The 22,746-nt window shown below is 39.2% G+C and overlaps 1 protein-coding gene across 1 annotated transcript in view; it reads right to left on the bottom strand.

Moving 5' to 3' along the window:
- Positions 1-7,993, bottom strand: part of Dad (Daughters against dpp) — a 70,733-nt gene extending 62,740 nt beyond the window's left edge. Inside the window, exon 1 of the mRNA XM_083128924.1 lies at positions 7,214-7,993. Within this exon, the coding sequence (XP_082985050.1) occupies positions 7,214-7,616 (403 nt within the window). The 5' untranslated portion in view covers positions 7,617-7,993. The remainder of the gene's footprint in view (positions 1-7,213) is intronic.
- Positions 7,994-22,746: the final 14,753 nt, after the last annotated feature.

Genomic DNA, 22,746 nt, shown 5'->3' with positions numbered 1-22,746 from the left:
GCACTTTACCTTACCTTTTTTTTATATAAAATTCACAAAGCATGCATCCTACCAGAATAAGTGAGAAACGATAGGTGTTACCAACATTGCTGATTCTTAGGAGACCCCCACGAAGTGTGTTTGGGTGTTCCACCTGTTATTTTCCCCTCCTCTTCCCCTTCAAACAAGTGTGGGAGAATGGTTGAGGGTTTCTGATGGCTTTCAAGGAAAACGTTTGTTTATTCATGTTTCTACATTATATAGTAATTCCGGATAAATAATTTTAAATTATTACTTTTTCTTCTTGTCAAACAGTGATTATATACACATTCTAGAAAGTAGTAAGATAATAAATTTAGGAGCCCCTCGTTACCTATAATTCAGTTTATGGACATCAATAGATTGCTTTGAGTGTAAAAAGGAACCTTGGCATCGTTACTGTATTTTACATATTTCGTCTCTTGTCTAAATCTCCACATGAAATTCAATGATAAACTTCAATAATGACTGATGCATAATTGAATGCAAAATAACCTTCTGATATGGTTTGAAATGTACACAATTTAACTATTCTTGGGCAAAATGAAATATTATTCAACCTGTCCGGTTGTGAAAACCAGCATAAAAGTATATTTAAGAACATTAACAATGTATGGTTACTCTGATCAAAAAGTTGTAAATGCCTCAATATACAATATTTGTTATGTCACTCATATTCAAGAAAAGCCTCGTTTCCATGTTAGAAAAGCACTAAATATGCTTATCGACGCAGTCTTTATTTACATAAAAAACACCACGCACACACACATTTCCACCCTATATCAGGGCCTACTTCAGACAGAGAATATTTCTCATATTAATTTGGTTATTGGTCTGAGGAAATGTTATATATATATATATATATATAAGTTTGCCTTGCTCAGTTTTTCTAAGAATAAATGCATCACTCAGGAAGTCTAGTAAATGTCGAATCACTTAAAAAAGATATTGTGCATTAAAAACTAAAATTTTTGGTGTAACACGTACACACACACTAGTGAATGTTGCAAATCAACTTATATTTATACAACTAAACCTTCCCAACAATTTGTATAAGCTAATAACTCTGTAATTGCCAAAAATGTCAACTTTGTAATTTCAGACAGGCACTACATGAGTTTTTTTCTTCACATTTTTGAACGTGAGACTCGATTTTGAATCTTGGTGAAATTTGTATTTGCTTGGAAAACTGTTTTTCTGTATATACAGCAAGTAGAATCTGAAAATTTAAATTAATTGAGAAATGGGACAACCAGGGGACTGCAATTGGGCCAATGACTCGCAGGTGCAATATAGTGTCATGTGGCAGTGCATTTTACATCCAAATTTAGCTTTCAATGCACATTTGATGTCACCTGATATCCACTTATCTCCTTAGAGAGAACACACAGATCCTTCATAGAGCAACATACATCTATTAATATTTAATAGACCATAGCATCCTGTACTAAACACTTAGCCACGGAGGCTTGGTTATGTACTTCATGCAGTTACATTAAGAAACATGTTTCTCAAGCAAAACTCTAGCATCATTGAGACATGATGTGAATCTATCTTCCGCTTGCTCAGTTCTTTTGTAATCACTGAAGGGAACTGCACTCTTTGTTTTTAATTCAGGATCAAGAAGTATCAGGTAAAAGATACATATTTTGTGCATCAAAAACAAAAATTTGAACATAAAATACACATACAAGTAACAGACTCATGATGAAAAGGTATTTCACTGCACACTTTTCCATCAAATGATCACTGCCAGTAGTATATTTCCTAAACTTGCCAACCAAAACTTCTTGTGGTCACTGCCCGAAATGTATACCGATTTATCACAAGTTTGAAAGGATTATTAGGAAGTGCTTTACAACACTGGAAATGATTGTGGAAGTAAGTTCGAAGCTTGGAGACCAAACAGCACAGTTGAAAGCTTGACAGAGTATTATGTACCAGATCAGCATAATTATTTCTATTTTTACCAGCTTGCTGTTGGCACTGCAAAGGTCAATGGAGTGTCAGAAATACTCCAGTGCACTCTCTAACACTTCTCTGTGGTGGAATGGTTATTACACAACAATGTCATGGGTCTGGAATTCATATCTCAGGACGTGCATGGGTGTTTTGTTGAGTCACCCTTACTCAATTCCATCACATCACTCACCTTTGCAGCAGTAGCGGCTCGTGCCTAAAATAACAGGTGAAGAAGTATATTTATAGGCAATGAAAACAAATAGTAAGTGCCAGTGCCCCCCCCCCCCCCATTTAAAACGCCTTTTTTGTCTTCATCCGTCCATCTGGAAAATGGTGTCTGCAACAAATTACACACTAAGTCATTTACTGGGTTCATTGTAGAAACCACAGCTCAACACATGAACACAACACACGATAGGAAACGCGAAACACACACGCGGAACAAGATCTCGCGAGAACGCGAAGATTTTGCCACAAGCACTGGATGCGATGCTTTCTCCGACGAGAGAACTGATTCACGTAGAGGGCGACACCATGTTCAAGGCCAACGCTAGGTGACGTCACCGTTGCCATGACAACCGGCTAAGTCTTCCGCAACCTAGCGGTGTTTGCTCTTGGGTTGGGACGAACTCAATACGTGCGTAGCGCCGAGCGGCGTGTTATTTGAGTATTATCGTGTGCGTTCTGCTGGGAAATAGTTTAATTTAATAAGCAAATGAAAAATGTCAATATTAATTTGAAAATTAGGTGAAAACATCTGCACTTGTTGCACTTGGCCAGCCGCCACTGCTTTGCAGGTAGCCAAAGTGGCAGAAAAGTGAAGTAAAATAAACCAAATCTTCAATTACATTAACTCTTACTACCATTATGCTAACATTACTTTATTCATGGAAACAATGTGCGACTGATAAGTGTTTCTTTGGCCCAAGTTCCTGTTGTTTTATAGTGGTTTCATTATGCTACGAATGCGAATGTAATTTTTACATGGTCCGATTTCGATTTACATCTGTTAACACATACTGCAGACTTTTAGTGATTACTTAAGATTTTGTTCAATGTATGCTTTTGCGGTTAGGTTAGGCAGGTTAGGTTTCGTTCCCTTAGCATTGAAATAAAGTTCATAGATGCATTCTACTAAGGTTCCGCTTTACTTTACATTAATTCACACTAGTCTACGATACTTACTGCTGCTTGTCAACGGAGAATACCTTGTCCATGGGAAGCATGCATGCTTGCGCAAGTTAATTTTTAAGGTTTTTTTCAACATAATTAAATACCTTTTTTTCTGAATCCAACCAGTGCTCATTATTTCAAGGAAGGTTCAAATTTCGTGTGACAATGATTTCCAAAATTCTACGATAATTAGTCTGTCTGCTAGAACAATTTGGAAAAGATCATGAAACAATCGGACCCTTTACAGTTTCTTTAGCACCTGCCTCAATCTATTACGTTACCAGCTTACTTAAAAACGTGAAATAAATCTACACATTATAGTAGATACATTTTATGCAGAAATTTAAGTATTTGTTCCTAGGCAGTTGTGTACTGATACCTAGCAGACCATGTGCATGCAATTCTTCTCGCACTGTTAACATTGAAGTGTAGTGAACATTAGGTTTAATCAGGGTTGTTAAAGGTCCAGGAATTTTAAATAAATTTAATTCCGATCCAGGAGAGAAAATCAGCAAGCGTACATGGGTGCTGGACTGTAAAGAACCTTTTTATCTGTAACGTATTTCAATTCGGTCCAGGAACCATTTTTACAGATCAATTTAAATACGGTCCAGGAACCTTTTTTCCCGATGAAATTAAATATGGTCCGGGAACCTTTTTTCCGAACCAAATAAATTTCAGTCTGGAAACCTTTATTCAAGGTTCAATTTTAATACGGTCCAGGAACCTTTTTCCCCTGAATCAGTTTAAATAGGGTCGAAGTTCCATATTGAAATGAAACAATACGCAACTTGGATCGATTATGGACCTGACGATAAACAATTATCCACTTGTGAGCATGAATGACTAAACCAGGTGCTGGTTGCCTCGAGAATCTAAGGTACAAGGTAGAAAAGAGCGAAACTCAAACGCTGCAGTTACACTACCCCTCTCCATTTAGCCCCATTCTCTCGCATGTGTTCCTTCACTTGGTTGTAGCAACACCTCTGGCAACACTACCTGTCCCTGTTGTGATATCTGCCGGGCAGCTCCTATTGGCTGCAGTTCCTGGATCGGATGCCGGAGCAACACGTAACTGTTTTTTTTTTTAGCTCAATGTGACGCCACGCTAATATAGTCCATTGCGTTATATACAGTAACTCTTCGACAAGGGAGTTTTCGAACATGGCCCACGAGAGAACAACAGTGTTATTATTTATTCCCTGTGCTACACTTTCTACAACAGCAGTGTGACATTCCAATGTAAAACGTACTTGCGGATATTTTTAGAAGGCAACTTCTAATCGGTCAACCCTGGCCCAGGAATTGTAAATAATTTTAATTCCGGACTGGGAGAGAAAATCAGCAAACGTAAATGAGTTCTAGACAATGTATAACCTTTTCATATTTAAAGAATTTCAATTAGGTCCAGGAACCGTTTTCAGGATCAATTTAAATACAAGCCGGGAACCTTTTTTCCAGAATGAATTTCAATTCGGTCAGTAACCTTTTTTCCGGAAGAATTTCAATTCAGTCCAGGGACCTTTTTTCCCCCACATCAATTTAAATACGGCCAAGGAACCCTTTTTTTCAGGAACAATTATAATTCAGTCCAGGAACCTTTTTTTTTTTTCAGGAACAATTATAATACGGTCCAGGAACCTTTTTTCAATAAAATAATTTGCAAGTTTGTCCGAATTTAAATTGTGTGAGAAAAAAGGTTCCAGTCCTGCAGCGGAACCCAAGAGAACCCATTACAATTTATGGATTCCTGGACCTTTAACAACCCTGGGTTAATGAGAAAATAGTAGGCCTATCTCTACTTTCATTCTTTCATCTTAACAAAACAAACGCATTCAACAAAAATAACTGGGCTCGTGAATCTGATGAAAGCAGCTATTTTACAGACTTATGGAACACTAGGCAAAAGCGCAGGTGCAGTTTATTGTTTAGAGAAAACTTCCACATGGAATCCAGCGGAAAGAATATCCTTACGGCAAAAATAAACTCTACTGTGGACACTCTTACTCATTTTCACCACATTCTAAGAACGGTTAAGGCATGCTTATCTAGTGCATGTCGCTCCATATCGCTATCTGTTAAATTATAATATATTTTCCGAAATAGGGCAGTTTGAATCCATCAGCCATGCGTGATGTCTGAAAGCAGCAGACGATTCTCACCGAACAAACCAGCCTCCTGGCCCGTGCATTTGGTGAATCTCGTTCTTGCATGAAACGCACGGAATGAGACTTTTGGGACAGCATAATGAAACTCACGGAAGCACTTATGGGACAGCCAGTTACCATAACTCGTTTAACACATTAAACTCGTGCGACTTTCGGAACGAGCCCTTAATATGTGGTGTCTATCATGTGTTGCTTGCTAATGATAACATGGCAGATTACAACTAAACAGTAGAGAAATAACATAAAATCTTCTCTCATTCTAACTTCAAGAATACATTGAAAAATTGATTAATAGTATGTTTGGAACTGACACAATATACGGATAATGTTTTAATTTTACGTGCACCAGTTTACATTCTCAGATCTAAATAAATGCACATCCTATGTGAAACAGTACCTCATTCCCTTCACTACAATGTATCCTGTGATGCATAAAACCTTGTAGGCCTACCAGTGAAATTTGTGGAATTGCAATGCATGCAATTAGAAAGGAATGAGTTTACAATACCGGACCACTCTCCAATTTCTATGAAATTTCGCCTACTCACTAATTGTGAACTCCAAATCACGAATCTGCATGTAATAATTGGCGGTCGAGTATGGAAATCGAGAAAAAACGAAATAAACTATTGTTTTCTTAACGTAACCCAACCATATGAACAGTAGCTCCAAGGAACACGCCATTTTCCCCGAATGGGTGACACTTATCGCACAACACTTGAGCAATATTGTGTTCTGACGTCACGGGAGAGATCTTTTTCATGTTAGGCAAGACAAGGTATAGTTCTCTTAGCGAAAATATTATTTTTTCTTTGTATTTATGCTAATGGAACCTGGCCTAACAGGCCTAACCTAACCTCGTAGGCATTCCTCGTCTGACGACAATATTCAAGGTAGCCAGATTGTTGTGCATAAAGGAAGACCATTAATGAATTGCGAAAGAAAGATGGTTCTGAATTGCTGTGTATGGACAATCACTGTGGTAAATCGCAAGGTTATTTTACAAGTTCTACACATAAATGTACAATTTTAACAAGTGACCGCCAAATATGAACTACAGATACGTCATCAGGACACCGACATTAGTAAGTAGGCGAAATTTTATAGAAATTGGAGAGTGGTCCGGTATTGTAAACTCGTGTAATTAGAAATATTCCAATAGAAAATGATACATGAGGAATATCATAGTGTTTATGGCAACAAATACATGCATCTCTACTGATTTCTAAGGATAGCTACTGTGTCTTATGCATAGAAATGCGGGCCTCCCCGATGGCGCAGTGGTAGCGTCCTCGCCTTGTAATCAAGGGGTCCCGGGTTCGATACCCGGTGGAGTCACAAGTGGTTCGGATTCCACTTTAAACTGTAGGTCCAGTCCCGATTAGCCTTACTGTGCATAAAGTGGACTTAAAACACCAACCAACTCAAAGCATAGAAATGCCTCCGAAATGATACAATTAAAAGGATTCCAGAGGTAACAAATTATATGGATTTTCCATATTTTTAACAATGTGTGTAGCTTTGGAATTGTTGGTATTCTAATGGAATTCATACAATTGCAACTTTTACCTTTACTTAATCGAAATGCAACATATTTAAGGTAGGGTGAATTACTTTTGACAAAAACTTCTATAGCTTGTTGAATCACCACCCAGTCTTCATTATATGCATCTGAAAATGGGGGACCTCACTTTGCAATGAAAACGTGCGAGGGTTCTGCCATAAAATCATGCTTCCTACATTTATTCCAAAGTACCGACACTTGCCTCCTCTGGCATGCAAGTGTATACCGGTACCATCTTCCCTTTCATTATTTTATTCCTTGCATAATTGCTTACGTTGTTGTTATTGTACTAGTTCAAAATCAACAATAGTAAATGACACGTGCTTACCTTGTTTACATAACCTGCTCCAATGATACGGATTGCAACATATATACACTTGATCCTTTGCTGACCTACAGTTTGGGAGTCTTTTGATTTCACACGGATGCTTTAAATCTGTCCACCTCCATAGCTGACAACAAAGCACGTGTGGAGAGATAGCTGGATGATTGAAGTCCATACTAGAAACAAGAACACAAGCTGTAAAATCTGCTCCTCCACTTTCGATTGCATGAAGCAGCATTTCTAGTTGATTCTCTTTAAGGCGTTTAATGAGTGCCTGAGCAAAATCTTTCAATTCAATCTCCGCCTCTCTTTCTTCAGCCGTACCGTTGGTTTCATAGTCTTTTGTAAGTTTAGCCTTCAACAGACGTCTAACTAGCGTGTTCCGTTTCTTGCGGAACATGAACATGAAACAAAGTTATTATTGCGCATTTGGGGTCACGACTTTTACATTTACCGAAGAAAAACACTGCACGCACAGCCAACACACTTTCCACACATTTTCCAAACACAATCACAAATTCACATTTCATAGATGCACATTATCTCTCTCCTTCTTTGAGGTATTCAACATACTGACCACTAGTAATCACTACTATTACGATTCACATGCTTCATCATAAAAAAAAACACTTGAAGCTGGAACGAAGTCATTCACAAACTGGCACTAACAAACACTTCGACATACTGCCTGCATTCTTTCGACCTCTGTTGCTCGCTAACTGCACGTCCACTGATGGAGGATGGAAAACAAACTCCTGCAGCAGCCAGCCAAAGCAGAGAGACTTGAACTGTTCCAACAGGGGAGGAAGGTAGCGCGCGGTTCTCTCAAGTTCAGCGTACCAGTAGAAAACAGTGGACTGCGCATTTCCACTTGCAAACCGGTTTTAATTCGTTCCTCTGTCAAAACTAATGATTAATAAATGTTATGTAGTGTTTTATTAGTATTTATATTACTAATAATATTTTTTATTTCGCAAACAAGTGATGCAGAATGGTATTTTTCTTTATAACGTACGGGATAGCACCAAAATATCGCAAAAATAATAATGTTATAGCAGGCGCGTCAGATTAAACATGCTGCTTTGTAAAATAATAAAAAAATGTAATCACAATTCACAATTACATATTAATCTAGTTTCATCACTTATTTTAAAAGTACACTCTACAAGCAATTCCACGCTTGCGTGATTGGTAGGGTAGATTGATTGATTGAGTTGGTGTTTTAAGTCCACTTTATGCACAGTAAGGCTAACTGAGACTGAACCTACACTTTAAAGTGGAATCCGAACCACTATGTGCCTCCACCGGGTATCGAACCCGGGACCCCTTGATTATAAGGCGAGAACGGTACCACTGCGCCATCGGGGAGACTGGTAGGCTAAAGGAAAATCATGTGATGTTGATGTTCTCTTTGACTTGGTTTATTTTACTTCGCTTTTTGTGCCACTTTTGGCTAATGATGGAGATGAGTGATGAAATTGATGAATGGACACTCACAAACATCCACGCCCAACCCGGGAAGCCTAGCGTCCTAGCGCAATGTGCTAACCACTCCGCCATGGGGGCCGGCTGTTGATGTTCTTGATCGCTGTACAAACTTCTCAAAATTTCGAGTTTGCGCGCCAACGGCAAAGATAAACGACGATATTCAGATTACCCAGCAGGGGCGGGCGCCAGAAATTTTCGACCGGGTGGGCAGAAGCTCCAAAGTGATAGATTAGGGTGGGTCGTAAATGTAAGACCATGTATGTGTACGTAAGACATATGTATCCCCTTCTCTCTTACACTCCCGATTTTCCTCTTACTTCTTTTCCCTTTCCTTGTTTTCCTCTTTATTCTTTTCTAATCTATTCTCGCATCTTGTTCCATTTCCTTTCGTTTTGTCTCTGATGAACAATTATTTCAAGGAAGTGTTTACACATGCGCAGCCATACACCAGCCATACATTCTAATCACATTCTTTCATGCATGTTAATACAGTGAAACAGGCCCGTAGCTAGGCAGGGGCCAGGGAGGGCTCAGCCCCCCCTGGCATTGTCGTCAGCCCCCCCTGGCGTTGTCGTCAGCCCCCTGGTATTAGGTAAAACTATTGCATAATTTGTTTGCCGTGACAAGTGAAAATGTAGAGTGTGGATATTATTTGCTCATAACTTGATAGAAGGATAAATTCACAGAACATGAAGAGCAGCTATCACATTTGTTCATCTTGTTTATAAACCGAAGTTTAAGTAACGGGAAGTATTTAGAAGGTTCTCCAAATTTCTTCCACAGGGGATCTATGCACCTTCGCTCCCCCTCTTTCGGCTTTCCCTTGTAGCAGGTCCTTTCCATCTGCATCAAAGGTCATAGGCTCCCAAGTTTTGCGAAGGGAAGTTTTATTGCCCGGTCGGGGGTGGAATATAAGGGCTTGCCCATGCCCTGTCGGGGAAAAACATTGACAAAGACACTTTGTTGAGTTCTTCATTCGTGTAAAGAAGGTTTCGCGTTTGCGCGGGTGTTATTGTGTTTCGTATCTTCGTAAAACTGATTCGTGTGATAGTGAGTGGTTTTAGTGACGAATAATATAACCATGTTTCGTCCTTGGTGTGTAGTATTGTGATATTTTAACGATTCCCCAGCACCATGGATAAATTTATAATTCGTAAAAAAACATCTGAATCTTTGACCACGGCGACCACCGTACCTACTCTTTCCCCATCTACGGCTGCCTCCAATCAAGAAGAGGATTTCTTGCCTACAGAAGTAAAGGACATTTCCAAACCAGGTGAGGAAATTAAACAGCTAAAACTCAAACATTACCCCCGAAATGCTGATGGACGGTGTTTTCAAAGTGACTGGTTTAAAAGGTTCAAATGGTTAGAGTATTCACAATTTTTAGATGCAGCATTCTGCTATGCTTGTAGACAATATCGGCCTTTCGGATGCAAAGTGGCCTTTACATCTAAAGGTTTTAAGAACTGGAAGGCAGCTCTCGATAAAACCAAAGCAGGGCTAGTGAAACATGATGCGACACTTACACACATAGAAGCAATGTCAAGGTGGGCAGAAAAGCAAAACCGTTCGTTGGTAGGAAAATCTATCTCTACACTAGTCAATCAGAATGTTCTTGAAAAGAATCAATATTATGTCAAGAGCATTGCTGAAGTTATTCAGTTCCTTGCAATAAACGAATTGCCTCTTAGGGGAACGTACCACTTAGAAGAACATGAGGAACAAAGCCTGTTTCGAAATCTTTTCGAGTTCACGCTTCGAAAAGATGAGAAACTGGCAGACTGTTTTAAGCAGGTGCCTAAAAACGCATCTTACTTGTCCCCTGAAATTCAAAATGACATTATTGAAATAATGGCTGACATCGTACGTGAAAACATTGTTAGTGACATTAATAGTGCAGATGTTCCTTTGTATACTTTGCTTGAAGATGGTACGCGAGATAAAAACAACAGAGAAAACGTAGCCATAGGAATCCGCTATGTAAAGAATGGGACAGTCGTGGAATCAATTCTGTGCATAGAAACACTGTCAGCTTTTGATGCAGAGTCTTTTGCAGATCTAACACTAAATATTTTTCAGAAATATGGTTTGGATAGTGCGAAATTGCTCAGCCAGTGTTTTGACGGGGCTTCAGTTATCAGTGGGAAGAAAGGGGGTGTGCAAGCTTTAATCCAGCAACGGCTTGGGCGTCTAATTCCTTACGTTCATTGTTTTAACCACCGGTTACATCTGGTAATTGTTAAATGTGTGGATGAAATTTCTCCAATTAAACACTTTTTCGAACAGAGTTCCATGTTGCACAATTTTCTAAAAAACGGAAAAGTTGCCATTTTATACGAGGGGAGAAGTCTTTCGCGACTTTTAGAACAACGTTGGTCAGGACATTTAAAAATGACGAGAACAATATTTGAAAACTACAGAGATATAATTCATGTTTTGCAGTTGGTGAAAAATGGAAATTTTAACGGGGATGCCGTAGCAGCAAGTGTTGGTTTGCTTGTAGTCATTAGCAAACCTCAGTTTCGGTTTTGCTTAGTGTTCATGAAAAAGATCCTTGAAATATTAAGCCCAATTGATAAAATGCTTCAAGCACGTAATGTTCATTTGGATGCTGGTAGAAAGATGATTGAAGCTGCCATAGAAACATTAAGGAGCATGCGTCAGGAAGATGTGTACGAAGGCATTCTGCAAGAAAGTAATGTACTGCTAGAAGAGGATGGAATTCATGACGAGATTGTTGAGCACCCCACAAGAAAGAGAAAACGAAATACACAGTTTCAAGACTTCGTTATCACCAGAGGCGAAGATATAGTACAAGCAATGCAAGCACTGCTTGCATAATTCGAATATAATTTAATGTACTTAATGTTCTAACCGTATTTAGTTTCCATCGCACTCGATTTCGCGAAAAAATGCGGCCGCAAACTCCTCCAGCAGCTCTGTAGCAAGCACCAGCCTCAATGCTTGCAGCCGTTCTGCGGGAAAATAAGGCCTCCGAAGGAGTCACATGGCGAAGCGTGAAATTATGGTGGAACCCGTCCACAAAGCTTCTACAAAAAGCTGTGCTTTCCGAGCTTGCGTGATTCCCGAAAATAGCCGAGTTCAACCGAAAGCAGAAGGATTCATCTATGGGTACGTTGCCAGCAAAAACTAGTAACGAATATTTGTCTTCATGAACACGTAAACAAGATCGCAAATATAATAATAATTGTTAGTCATAAAATAACTAAAAGAAGTTATTATCACTGTTCTAAATTCCATATATATCATATTATATTACAAATTATTTTAGATTTCGCGAAATGTAAAACGCGTAAAAAAAGTTGACATTGGGAGTTGGGGCAGTGGAATTTCTGCACCCCCGTGAAGAGTTTTCTCAGGGAGGGAGGGAAGATTGGACGAACCTTGGTCCTGCACCCTGCTTCCTGGTCGGTCCAGCTCAAATTACGCCAGAAGTGTTGACCGCTACCAGTGTTTGCAACTGCCAAATTATTTACGCAGTAATTCAAGTGAGCTCTTTCACAAATTTTACAATCAATAAATTGACTGCTTTTGAATAAAACTTGGGGTGAAAATAAAGCTATCTGAGAAAGAACTATCTACTGATATTTGTACATGGCATTGAAGTAAATCGTATACATTCTGCATATTATGAGCACAAGAATATGTTTTAATGATTGATTGATTGATTTGTTGTTTTAAGTCCACTTTATGCACAGTAAGGCTAATCGGGACTGGACCTACAGTTTAAAATGGGATCTGAAACACTTGTGCCTCCACCGGGTATCGAACCCGGAACCCCTTGATTACAAGGCGACGACACTACCACTGCGCCATCGTGGAGGCCCCCCCCCCTTCGCCCCGGGCACGCCATTGAATGACACTTTATTACTTAAATATTAATGTACATACTCGTTCTGCTGAAATGATTCTGATTCCTCCGCGTAATTTTTATCTCCAAACTGATATATCTTTCCTTTGTGACGGATAAAGTTAAGGAAAGGATCCCGGGATATTTAGTATTTTCCAACTTCTGTTTTGTCACGTTCGTGGTCGAAAACGTGTGGATACCATATCGCTAAATACAGTCTCCAAAATTTAATATTCAAACTCTCTCTTCACTACAGAAATCCCTTGACAATCTAAGATTTAACACTTTATCAAGAGCTTCCTATCTCCCCCTTTAAATTTCTTACTCAATCCTACCACAAAAATGTACATGTCAATTTTAGACTTACTGTTGATATTGAAGACTGGATATTGCCTCCTCCAAAAAATTAATTCTCGGTCTCCACACCAGAATTTCTGCAACATTCTAAGACAATAGTAATACACAAGAATTGGATACCTTAATGCTCAATGCCCCTCTAACTAAAATACCCGCCATAATCTAAGACTTAGAGTTGAATACTGTCCCCGCCAACGTATAATTCAGAATTGCCCCCAGAACCCACGTGTCAATTAAGGCCTAATATATAAGAGTTGGATATTATCCCCCCTCCCCCTCGCACCTTCAATAATGACCTTAAACGCTTTCTTTTCTTCATCTAATGGATTAAATATGGTGAATTTACGGTGTAAAATTTTTACCTGTATTTTGGAAAAATATATAAATGTTCAATTTTACGTTATTTGAAGGGAAAAAATCCCCCAAAGAATCTAGATGGTGCAGCCTGCGCGATAATCCCCCCCGTGGGCACCCCTGAATATACGTTTTCTTGGTAGAAAAGGCTTAGCATAAAGAGGCCATAGTGCGGGGGCAGGAAGTGGCAAAATGTGGCTGGGGAACTGCATCCCCCACTTCCCGCTCCTCCTAATCACCGCCACAGACTGTTTGGATTAAAATGAACGTCTTATTAGGAATGATTTAAAACACACACGGAAAACAAATTATTTGTTCATTGTCCATTAAGTATCTCTAGGCTAATGAAAGGCTATTTTGACAAAATATCACTCGTCATAAGTAATAAACAAGTAAGATTGAGAAATCTGTTCAGAATTTAAGAGATTATTAGCTAAGTTGCTATTCGTTTTCTGAAGAACTGTCATATTACTAATGCGGGAGAAGCAATACACGTATGGTTACATGAACATATTTTCTGAGGTAACAAAATGATTTAGGACAAGAAATTCATCGAAGTTGATCATCGTACCAGTAATACTTCATCTATTTTTCACTGGGTTGTATGGCGTGACCATTTCGAACACACTAGCATGTCAACCTCTATCCTGTGCAGCATACCCTGGAAACTTTATTCTTGCAGGGCAACGAGTCCCTGGCGCCTGGAACCACTGTCAAAGTAATAATTTATGAGGGTTTGTATTTTGAGTGTCAGCGTGTGTTTGTTTTCGCCACTTCGTTACTTCCATCTAATCACCATTGAACCTTATAACGTCGTCATTATTAAAATTAGCAGAAAAATGACTTACAATAAAACAAATCAACCACGACTTACTCTTCCAAAATTGAAGTTTCATTAGTTTATACCTCTTTGAAAGTTGAGGTGGTAATTTCAATCGCACGGCGTTTCATTAGTGGATCAAGGCAGCTAATTCCGTGAACAATGACGTTGTTTTCCGAAAGTCTCAAATACTTGTCTCAGGCAATCACTCTCTTAAAATAGACGCATCTTCTGTGGTGATAAAATGCCACGTTTGGTGCGAGTTCTTTCTGTATATTTTCCCCCCAATGGCATAACGCTGTCGCATTATAATGAAGAGGTCCTGTCTCGACTCCCCCTCCTCTGGTGGAAGCACAATGCACACGGGTTCGGACTACACGTTAAACTGTAGGTTTAGTCCCGATTAGCCTATCTGAGCATAATAGTGGGCTTAGAAACAAACTAACAAAATCGTCTTCTATATACTTCGTGACATAACTTTGTTTTCTTTACTTCAGCTGCATCTACAGATTCTATTTACATTTTCGGCTGATTCATGTGACAAAAATTATGTGTGGAACGAGGATTTCTAAATAGGATAAGCCACTCATTAGCAATTGAATAATTATGTAGCTTTTTCCATATAATAACTGATTTATTAAAATTTATTCACTTCGGTATTGTAGTGATTGTTGTGATTCCTTCTTATTAGTAGAACGAATATAAAGTTGATATTTCGTATATCATATTGATATTTGAAGATGACAGGTATATAAAAATTGTATTAAAAAAAAGGGACACTTCTGGAATTTCAATGCAGAGCTAATTAAAATTATATTATACTCTATAGCAGGCATATCCAACTTTAATCAAGCAGTTATCTACTTTTTATTGTCACAACAGGCAGTGAGCTACTATTAATCGTTAATCTTTGCAAAAATTTGTACCTACTCAGCCACTATACATTATAGAATTTGAATTCAAATAACGTATATTCGTATAATTACAATAGATAACTGCGATCGACCAACAAACGCCCCGCGATCGACCGGTCAATCGCAATTGACGCGTTGGACATGCCTGCTCTATAGCATACTTAAACCCGAAGGTTTATGGCTGCAGCAACACAAGCCTTCCATCTGTTCCTATCCTGGGCAAGATCAATCCAATCTTTCCCATCCTTACCGATTTATTTTACGTCCATCTCAACGTTATCCCTCCATCCTCGTCTTAGCCTTCCTACTGTTCCCTTACCATCAGGTTTCCCAACAAGAATCCTGTAAACTATTCTTTCCTCTGCCATTCGTGTCACATGCCCTGCCCATCTAACTAAGTCTTCTTGATTAAATTATTATAATATTAATTAAAAAGTCGAAATAATTTATTGTGTTGCAGGTGGAAGTACGAGTAACGCTAAGATGATGTTTAGATTTGTTTATTTGGAGATTATTTTAACCATAGCCAGGCCGGAATATATATACGTAGTGGAGGCCCGGAGCTGCAGCCCTCAAGTTCACCCTCAATTCTGATTTAATCTTGATCATACCCTGCATAATTTTGAGCCTCCTAAGCCTACTAGCTGCTTTTAAACATGGAAGTATTAATTTGATCACAGTTTTTGTTTCAACAATGACAAAAGTGGCTTTTTATGGGTTGATAATATGTGAACATTTCCAGCGTAGATAATATTTACAAGTAAAATGTACATGTTATGAACACCAGGTTACACTTGAATATTTAATCATTCATATATCCCCGAGTATATGTACTTATTAAATTTGTTTGGGTGGGCAATCGGGTGGGCACAGGAATTTTTGGATGGGCGCTTGCCCACCCGTGCCCACCCCTGTCGCCGTCCCTGTTACCCAGATGTATTGAAATTGTTCATTGCTACTTTCACTCTTTTCCCGTGTTGTTTTAAGTAATATAATTCTGTTGATGCGAAGCAAATCTCCTGTTCTTACAGAAATTTCTATTTCAATTCATTATATTGTGGAAAATAGACTATTACTTTTGCCGTTGTGTGTACTATATAGTGCAATAGTAGTATAATGATGTTGACGAGATGGTCGTGTGTGTTTTTCTCTCTCAAATACAGGGGCATCCCCGATGGCGGCACGATGGTTCGGATCCCACTTTAAACTGTAGGTCCAGTCCCGTTTAGCCTTACTGTGCACAAAGTGGACAAAACAATCAATCAATCAATCTCTCAAATACAGCGAAATTAAAACGGAGCGAAAGTGCCAATAACAATAACGACGGCCGCCTCCACGAAAAAAGGAAAACGAAATTAATAAATGCACTTTTAGCTCAACAATACGAGTACACATTCTATGTGGTACAGGGTTTCCGTTATGGCCAAGGAAGCCACCGCACCGGACCTCGCGTCTCCGAAATCAGACCCTTCTTTATTGAAGGGAGAGGGCCAGATCCTAAAATGTGGAAAAAAATAGATCCGAAAATACTGTTGGAAATATTATAGTGTGGCCACGCCACGCTAACAACCGTCGCGGCGCCCGTCTTTATGACAGTCGCCCGCTGTTGTCTGTATACGATGAAACTTAAGGTCAAACAGCCAATTAGGCGTGCCGCTGCACCTTAGAATCCCACCTCCCCGAAGCAGCTAGCAGGGACAGGCACGTATCCACGAATTCCTTTCGGGGGGGGGCTCAACACCATTTTTTAAGGGGTATAGTTAGAACCTCACAATTGTATGTTCAAGACCAGTGGCGGCAATTGGGTTCCGAAACAGGGGGGGAAGGGGGTGCGGAGGGCTTTGCAAGCAAAGTTTACTTTCTCTTGGTAGACAAGGCTTAACATTAAGAGGCCATAATGTTGAGGCAAAAAAATGGGGAGCAACTATCCCTTAAATCGTAGCCACTGTAAGGCTGTCATTTTAATCAGAACGTGAAATCGGAACATTTTTTACCACTCGACTCCTCTATTTCCATGCATTAACATCGTTTGCCGGAAGCATCTCAGTAGGTGTGTTTGTCCATTTCTTCCCATCAGGAATCAAAACATCTATGGTGTCTTTTTAAGAAGATGTTACACATGGACGGGATGGACAATCCACTCGACAACGCGAGATTCAAATTGTTGGCTGCGAACTGCACGCAGACAGCTCTCGAATATTTCTCTCTGATTCGAGCCTGAACACTACTAATGTGTCTTGTCCTCCCATGTTTGCAGCTCTTATAAAAGCAGAAACCCACCAAATTGTTCAGATTCAGGCCTTAGCAGTCACAAGTATTCAAAAATGCCTGTCACAGCTTCCGCTGTCTTGTCATGTATCGGCACGAAACAAAGGAAGTCTTCTCGAATACAGGTGGATCACGAAACAATTAATGCACAGTGAAAACCCTTCTGTTCCCAACACATCTAATGTTTCGTCTACCAGTATGATCAAATGCTTACTCATTTATCTCCAGTGACGTGCCCAAGGGAGGGTTGGTGATGTCATAACCCCATTTGACCCAGTATTCATTTTTTTTTAGAAAAAAAGAGGAACGTCAAAAACAGGGAAAAATGGCAAAATCAGGACTGACCACTAAAAATAGTATGCGTAACCCCTCTCCATTCAGAAAATCCTGGGCACGCCTCTCCTTATCTCGGACACATTTTTTAAAATCAACTCACCAGAAGTTTTTATCATTCCGCATTGGAGATTGAAGTAAGATGCGTTCTTCCTGCAGGTTTGGATATGATCCTTTAGGGTGCTGTCGTCTGCCTGCCTTCACACCTAACCTTAACAAGGCCCTAATTTTCCATCCTTGTGACTTGGATTTTCAAGACTTAGGAAGGTTTCAGACCGAAGGGACACGCGATACATATCGATTGGAATGGGCCAATCAACAGCAACGTTTCACACCGTAGCGACACAAGAGGCAGCACAAACCTAATCTTCAGGCGACACGGTGTGAAATCTCCCTTATTAGGCCACTGTCATTGTCACCTCAAAGTAGTAGCTCTTGTTGACCACAGAAAAAAAATCTCCTCAACCGGTGGGAATGCTCCTCAGTTTTCTTCTCTCTCCTATATTTTCGTGCTTGTTCGCTATACAGGCAACACCTTACGATTTGATATACACAGGGCATGCATGTACTATGTAGACATTTTAACGAAAAATTGGTTGAAGTCAAGAATGGCTAGGTGACTCTGGCTCAGTTGGTAGAGCCCTGATTTGGGTTCTGGTAGAGCCTGCAATTTCCGCCTAAAATGTCTACATATGCAACTTCTTCCTGCTTTCTTTTCTCGACATTCATAAAATTTTCGGCTGTCTCTTTATCGTAGTTAAGTGTTTGAATGTGTTTCGAACCCAGTAGGCTTAAACAAAAGTATTTTTTTATACCATGAAATTCTCGGACTGCATATACGAAATTTAATTCTGGCAAAACTAAATCATCACTCAAAACTTTGATTTTCAGCTGATCCATTCAGCTTAATTCTGTTTTAATAAACCACTCCAATATCCGGTACTGCTGAAATATTCACTTCAGAGAGAGAGAGAGAGAGAGGCTTTGATCTCCTCGGCCCTCGAACCGAGCTAGCACTACTCTGAGGCCCCGGAAGTTCTGCTGTCGTCAGTGTCTTCATTTTCGAACCACTATATCTTACAAAGCAATCAGAGGACGCTGACTGATCTGATCACCAATCGACTGTATGAATTGTCGCACTTACCTCTGAAATCTCATTGAACGATTCTTTGTACAGATCAACCGAAAAATTGAATCCGCGTATTTATATCCTCATTATATTCTAGAACGTTCCGCAGATAAAACGATTCGTTAATATTGCCAATAGTTGACTCCTCTCATTCCCGCCTTCCAGAGATTAGAAATTACAATGAATCGCCCTACGTGTGGCGCTACCTTTGTTGTGCAGCTTCCAAATGCTGACAAGTCTCTACATAGTGCTCAAGTGCGCTGCGACAACACCGAAAGCGCAAGAAAAGTTTACTTGCAATATTATCAACAACAGGGTTATAGAACATTCTCCGTCTTGCCTCGATAATTGTCTATCTCCTTAAATCATCGTCACATTATTCAAAAAGCCAAAAACCTAATTTTATCTAGTGTAAAATAAAAAATTTCCTGGGGGAGGGGTGCTCGAGCAACCTCAACCCCACCTTGGATACGTGTTATAACAATAACAGGGATGTAGAACATTCTCCGTCTTGTCTCGATAATTATTATTATTTCTCCCAAATTATCATCACATTATTCAAGAAGCCAAAATCCTAATTTTTTCTAGTGTAAACAGAAAAAATTCCTGATGGATGTCTCGAGCCTCCTGATTCCCACCTTGGATACGTGCTATTGACAATAATAAGGTTATAGAACACTCTTCGTTTTGTCTCGATAATTATTTCTCTCAGATTTATAAATTTATTATCTTCACATTATTCAAGACGCCAAAAATTTAATTTTATCTAGTGTAAATTGAAAAATTTCCTGAGGGGGGTCTCGAGACACCTCATCCCAACCTTGGATACGTGCTATTACCAATAACAGGGGTATAAAACATGCTCCGTCTTGCCTCGATAATTATTTCTCTCCTTACATTATTTTCACATTATTCAAGAAGCCAAAAACCTAATTTTATCTAACGTAAACTGAAAAATTTCCTGGGGAGATGTCGAGCCCCCTGTGCCCCATCTTGGATACGTGCTATTATCAATAACAGGGTTACAGAACATTCTCCGTCTTGCCTCGATAATTATTTCTCTCCTTAAATTATTGTCACATTATTTTATTTCACACCACAAGAAACCAAAAAACTCATTTTATCTAGTGTAAACCTAAAACTTTCGGGGGGGGGGCTCGAGCCCCCTAAGCCCCCCCTCTGGATACGTGCCTGAGCAGGGAAACATGATTTTCTCAAAATAACCGTTCTGCGCTGTGAATGGGAGCCGGGAGATACCGTGCATGTAGTGGATATGATCACCATTGTCATGGTAGAATTGCAGTTAGACGTACAGTCACGGACATTTCTGGGTTGCAACAATCGTATAGCAAGCTAATAGGATCGTTACAACAGGTTATTCTGGTAAGAATGGTGCCTGAAATTAATGAAATAATTGCCACGTAAAGGATCGTGACACATAACGAGAATATTATGTTCTAAACTGTATCTCATTTACCACAGATGATTTAAGTTTTATTGTTACGGTGGCAAACTTTGTGCATTTATACTTCGTAATGCAGTAAATGGGAAAAATCATGAAATGCCTGCAAATTATTGTTAATGTATATGGGAAATACATTTCAGAGCTTGATGTGGAATTGTTAGGTGAGGGTGATGTTTGCTAGTCTTAGAGCAAGCTGGGGAGGGTTGCTCCTATGATTTAACATGGAGGACAGTACCAGGTCTGTGTGGTCATGTAGAGGGTCAACAAAGTTAGTAAAGTTGTGTCTTATACAGCGTATATTGATACCCTTGTAAGTTGAATTGCATCTTCTGCCAATACGTTGTATAAAGAAACAAACTGCCGGAGTACTAATTGAGGTGAGTGTACATTAAGTAATCGATTTTGGATCTTTTCACTGGGTTCAAATCCCAGCCTAGGTGTGGGTGTTATTCTTGAGTGGCCCTTCCTTAATTTCATCTAATCACCACTTAACCATATTGTCAAGATTAGCCAAAAGTGGCAGAAAAGCAATGCTAAAAACAAAAATTACTGGAGGAATGTCTGTCCAGTGTAATTTTCCTAGAAGGGATACCATACCATTCCTCTCCACAGTGAGCACTGCCGTCAATCCAAGATATCCTTCAAAAGGAATCACGATTCTTGCAGAACATGCAATATATACTTACTGTCCAGCCCCAACTGTCCTTGGCCATCACACTTACCTATGTAAGTAAAGTAATCTCTTCAGTGATACCAACAGGTGTGTTAGGCATGGTCTTTGAGTTAATCACAAGTCCTATTTCTTTGCATTCTCTATCAATTGCTCTGGTTCTTTTGAATATCGCCATGTGCTTCAGACAAGAAGCACAAATAGTATGCAAAACCAGTCTTCTAGTGTGTTATTCAATCTCCATTGGATATACATCTTTTCCCTCTTAAACCAGGAACATTGTGGGTGATAGCATACCACTTTGCTGCACTCTCGACTATGTTTATTGATTAAAATACACAGCTCTCGAGTACCGGATAAGTTTCTCACAGAGCAAGGATTTCTCTCAGCCCTCCATAACGTCTTTCCACACTGTTTCTCTGCTGACTAAGTCCTTTCTCAAAGTCAATGAAAACTGTATAGTAACGAGATGACCATTCTATACATTGCTCCAAAATTATCCACAAGGTGTTAATGATCAATGCACGAGCAATTTGGTTGAATCCTGCCTGTTCTCTTACAAGTTTCAAGTTAACATGTTCCTTGATTGTTTAGAACTCTAGAACTCCTTGGAATGGAGAGAAGTGCTATTCTTTCTAGTTCCATTATCCCCCTCCTTCAGCAGCTTCACCAATAGGCCACTCCTAAACAGTGGCGGATCCAGAAGATACAGTTGGGAGGGGTAAATTTCAGTCGGGTACATGACCTCACCGAGAATAATCTCTACGCTATACCTGCACGATTTTACATAAACAATATGTAGTGCTTTAAACAAGAACCAAGTTGGCTTCCATGTTTTAGAGATTACGGTATTAGTTTGCAAAAATAAGGTCCACGGCTGGAATATATGTTTATTATTGCATCCCCCATTCTCATGGTAAACCAAACGATCAGATATGAGTAGTAAAGCAAATAAAGAAAACAAAACCTATTATTTCAAGGAGTCCCACGTTCGATTTCATTTTGAAGTATATTCGACAGTGACTAGAGTCCAAATTTCAACTGTAGGTCCAGTTCCAATTAGCCTATTGCAAGCTTAAATCAAACTTTTAAAAATATTCTTGATCCTGTTGAAAAAAATGGTGATCAGACAGAACATTGTTTAAAAATATCAGGCATCATAATATACCTACAAAATAACTGGCAGTTGGGAGGGGAGATCGCCCCCATCACCCCACCATTTATCTGCGCTTGCTCCTAAAGTCCTTTGGCATCTCTCCCTCAGTTGATGTCCATGTCACTTTTGGTGATATTCAATATTTGTAAGGAGGGTACCATTTTTGCTTATTATGCAATATGCATAATGAAAAAGCCAAAGAAAATATGTATGAAGTATGTACCAACATGGAACTACATTTGAAAAAGAATGCACTGTGCAAGTCAAAAGTCACGATTGGTTACTATTTGTAGTGCAAGAATGTACTATTTGAAAACAAAATTGAAGCCAAAAAGTTATCATAGGTTGAGAGGAATGTTTATCCTCACATACGTTGTGTGGTAATAATGTTTTCCAATAGGGGCATTCCAGCGTTATGCAAGACATTTATTACATACAAAATGTAAGGTTCTAGATGTGCAATTGGATTAAAATATTCAATATTCATAATGAACCGATTTCTTAGAATTTTGAAGCACTTGGTGGTGTCTGCTAACTGAAAAAATTGAGTATTATGATGTAGCAAAATTTGACTTCATTTGCCTATGAAGCATATAGGATAGAGATTCTAATAATTTTTGTTGGTGAAACATGCAAGTTATATGCATTCACAAACATTTAAACCTAAATGCAATTAAAAACACTAATAATTTTCTGATTAATTAATTT

The sequence above is a fragment of the Lepisma saccharinum genome, chromosome 1 (genome assembly GCF_977018435.1).
Source record: "Lepisma saccharinum chromosome 1, izLepSacc3.1, whole genome shotgun sequence".
NCBI lineage: Eukaryota > Metazoa > Arthropoda > Insecta > Zygentoma > Lepismatidae > Lepisma > Lepisma saccharinum.
Note: the sequence above shows the minus strand (reverse complement) of the source record. Positions and strands in the feature narration are given on the sequence as shown.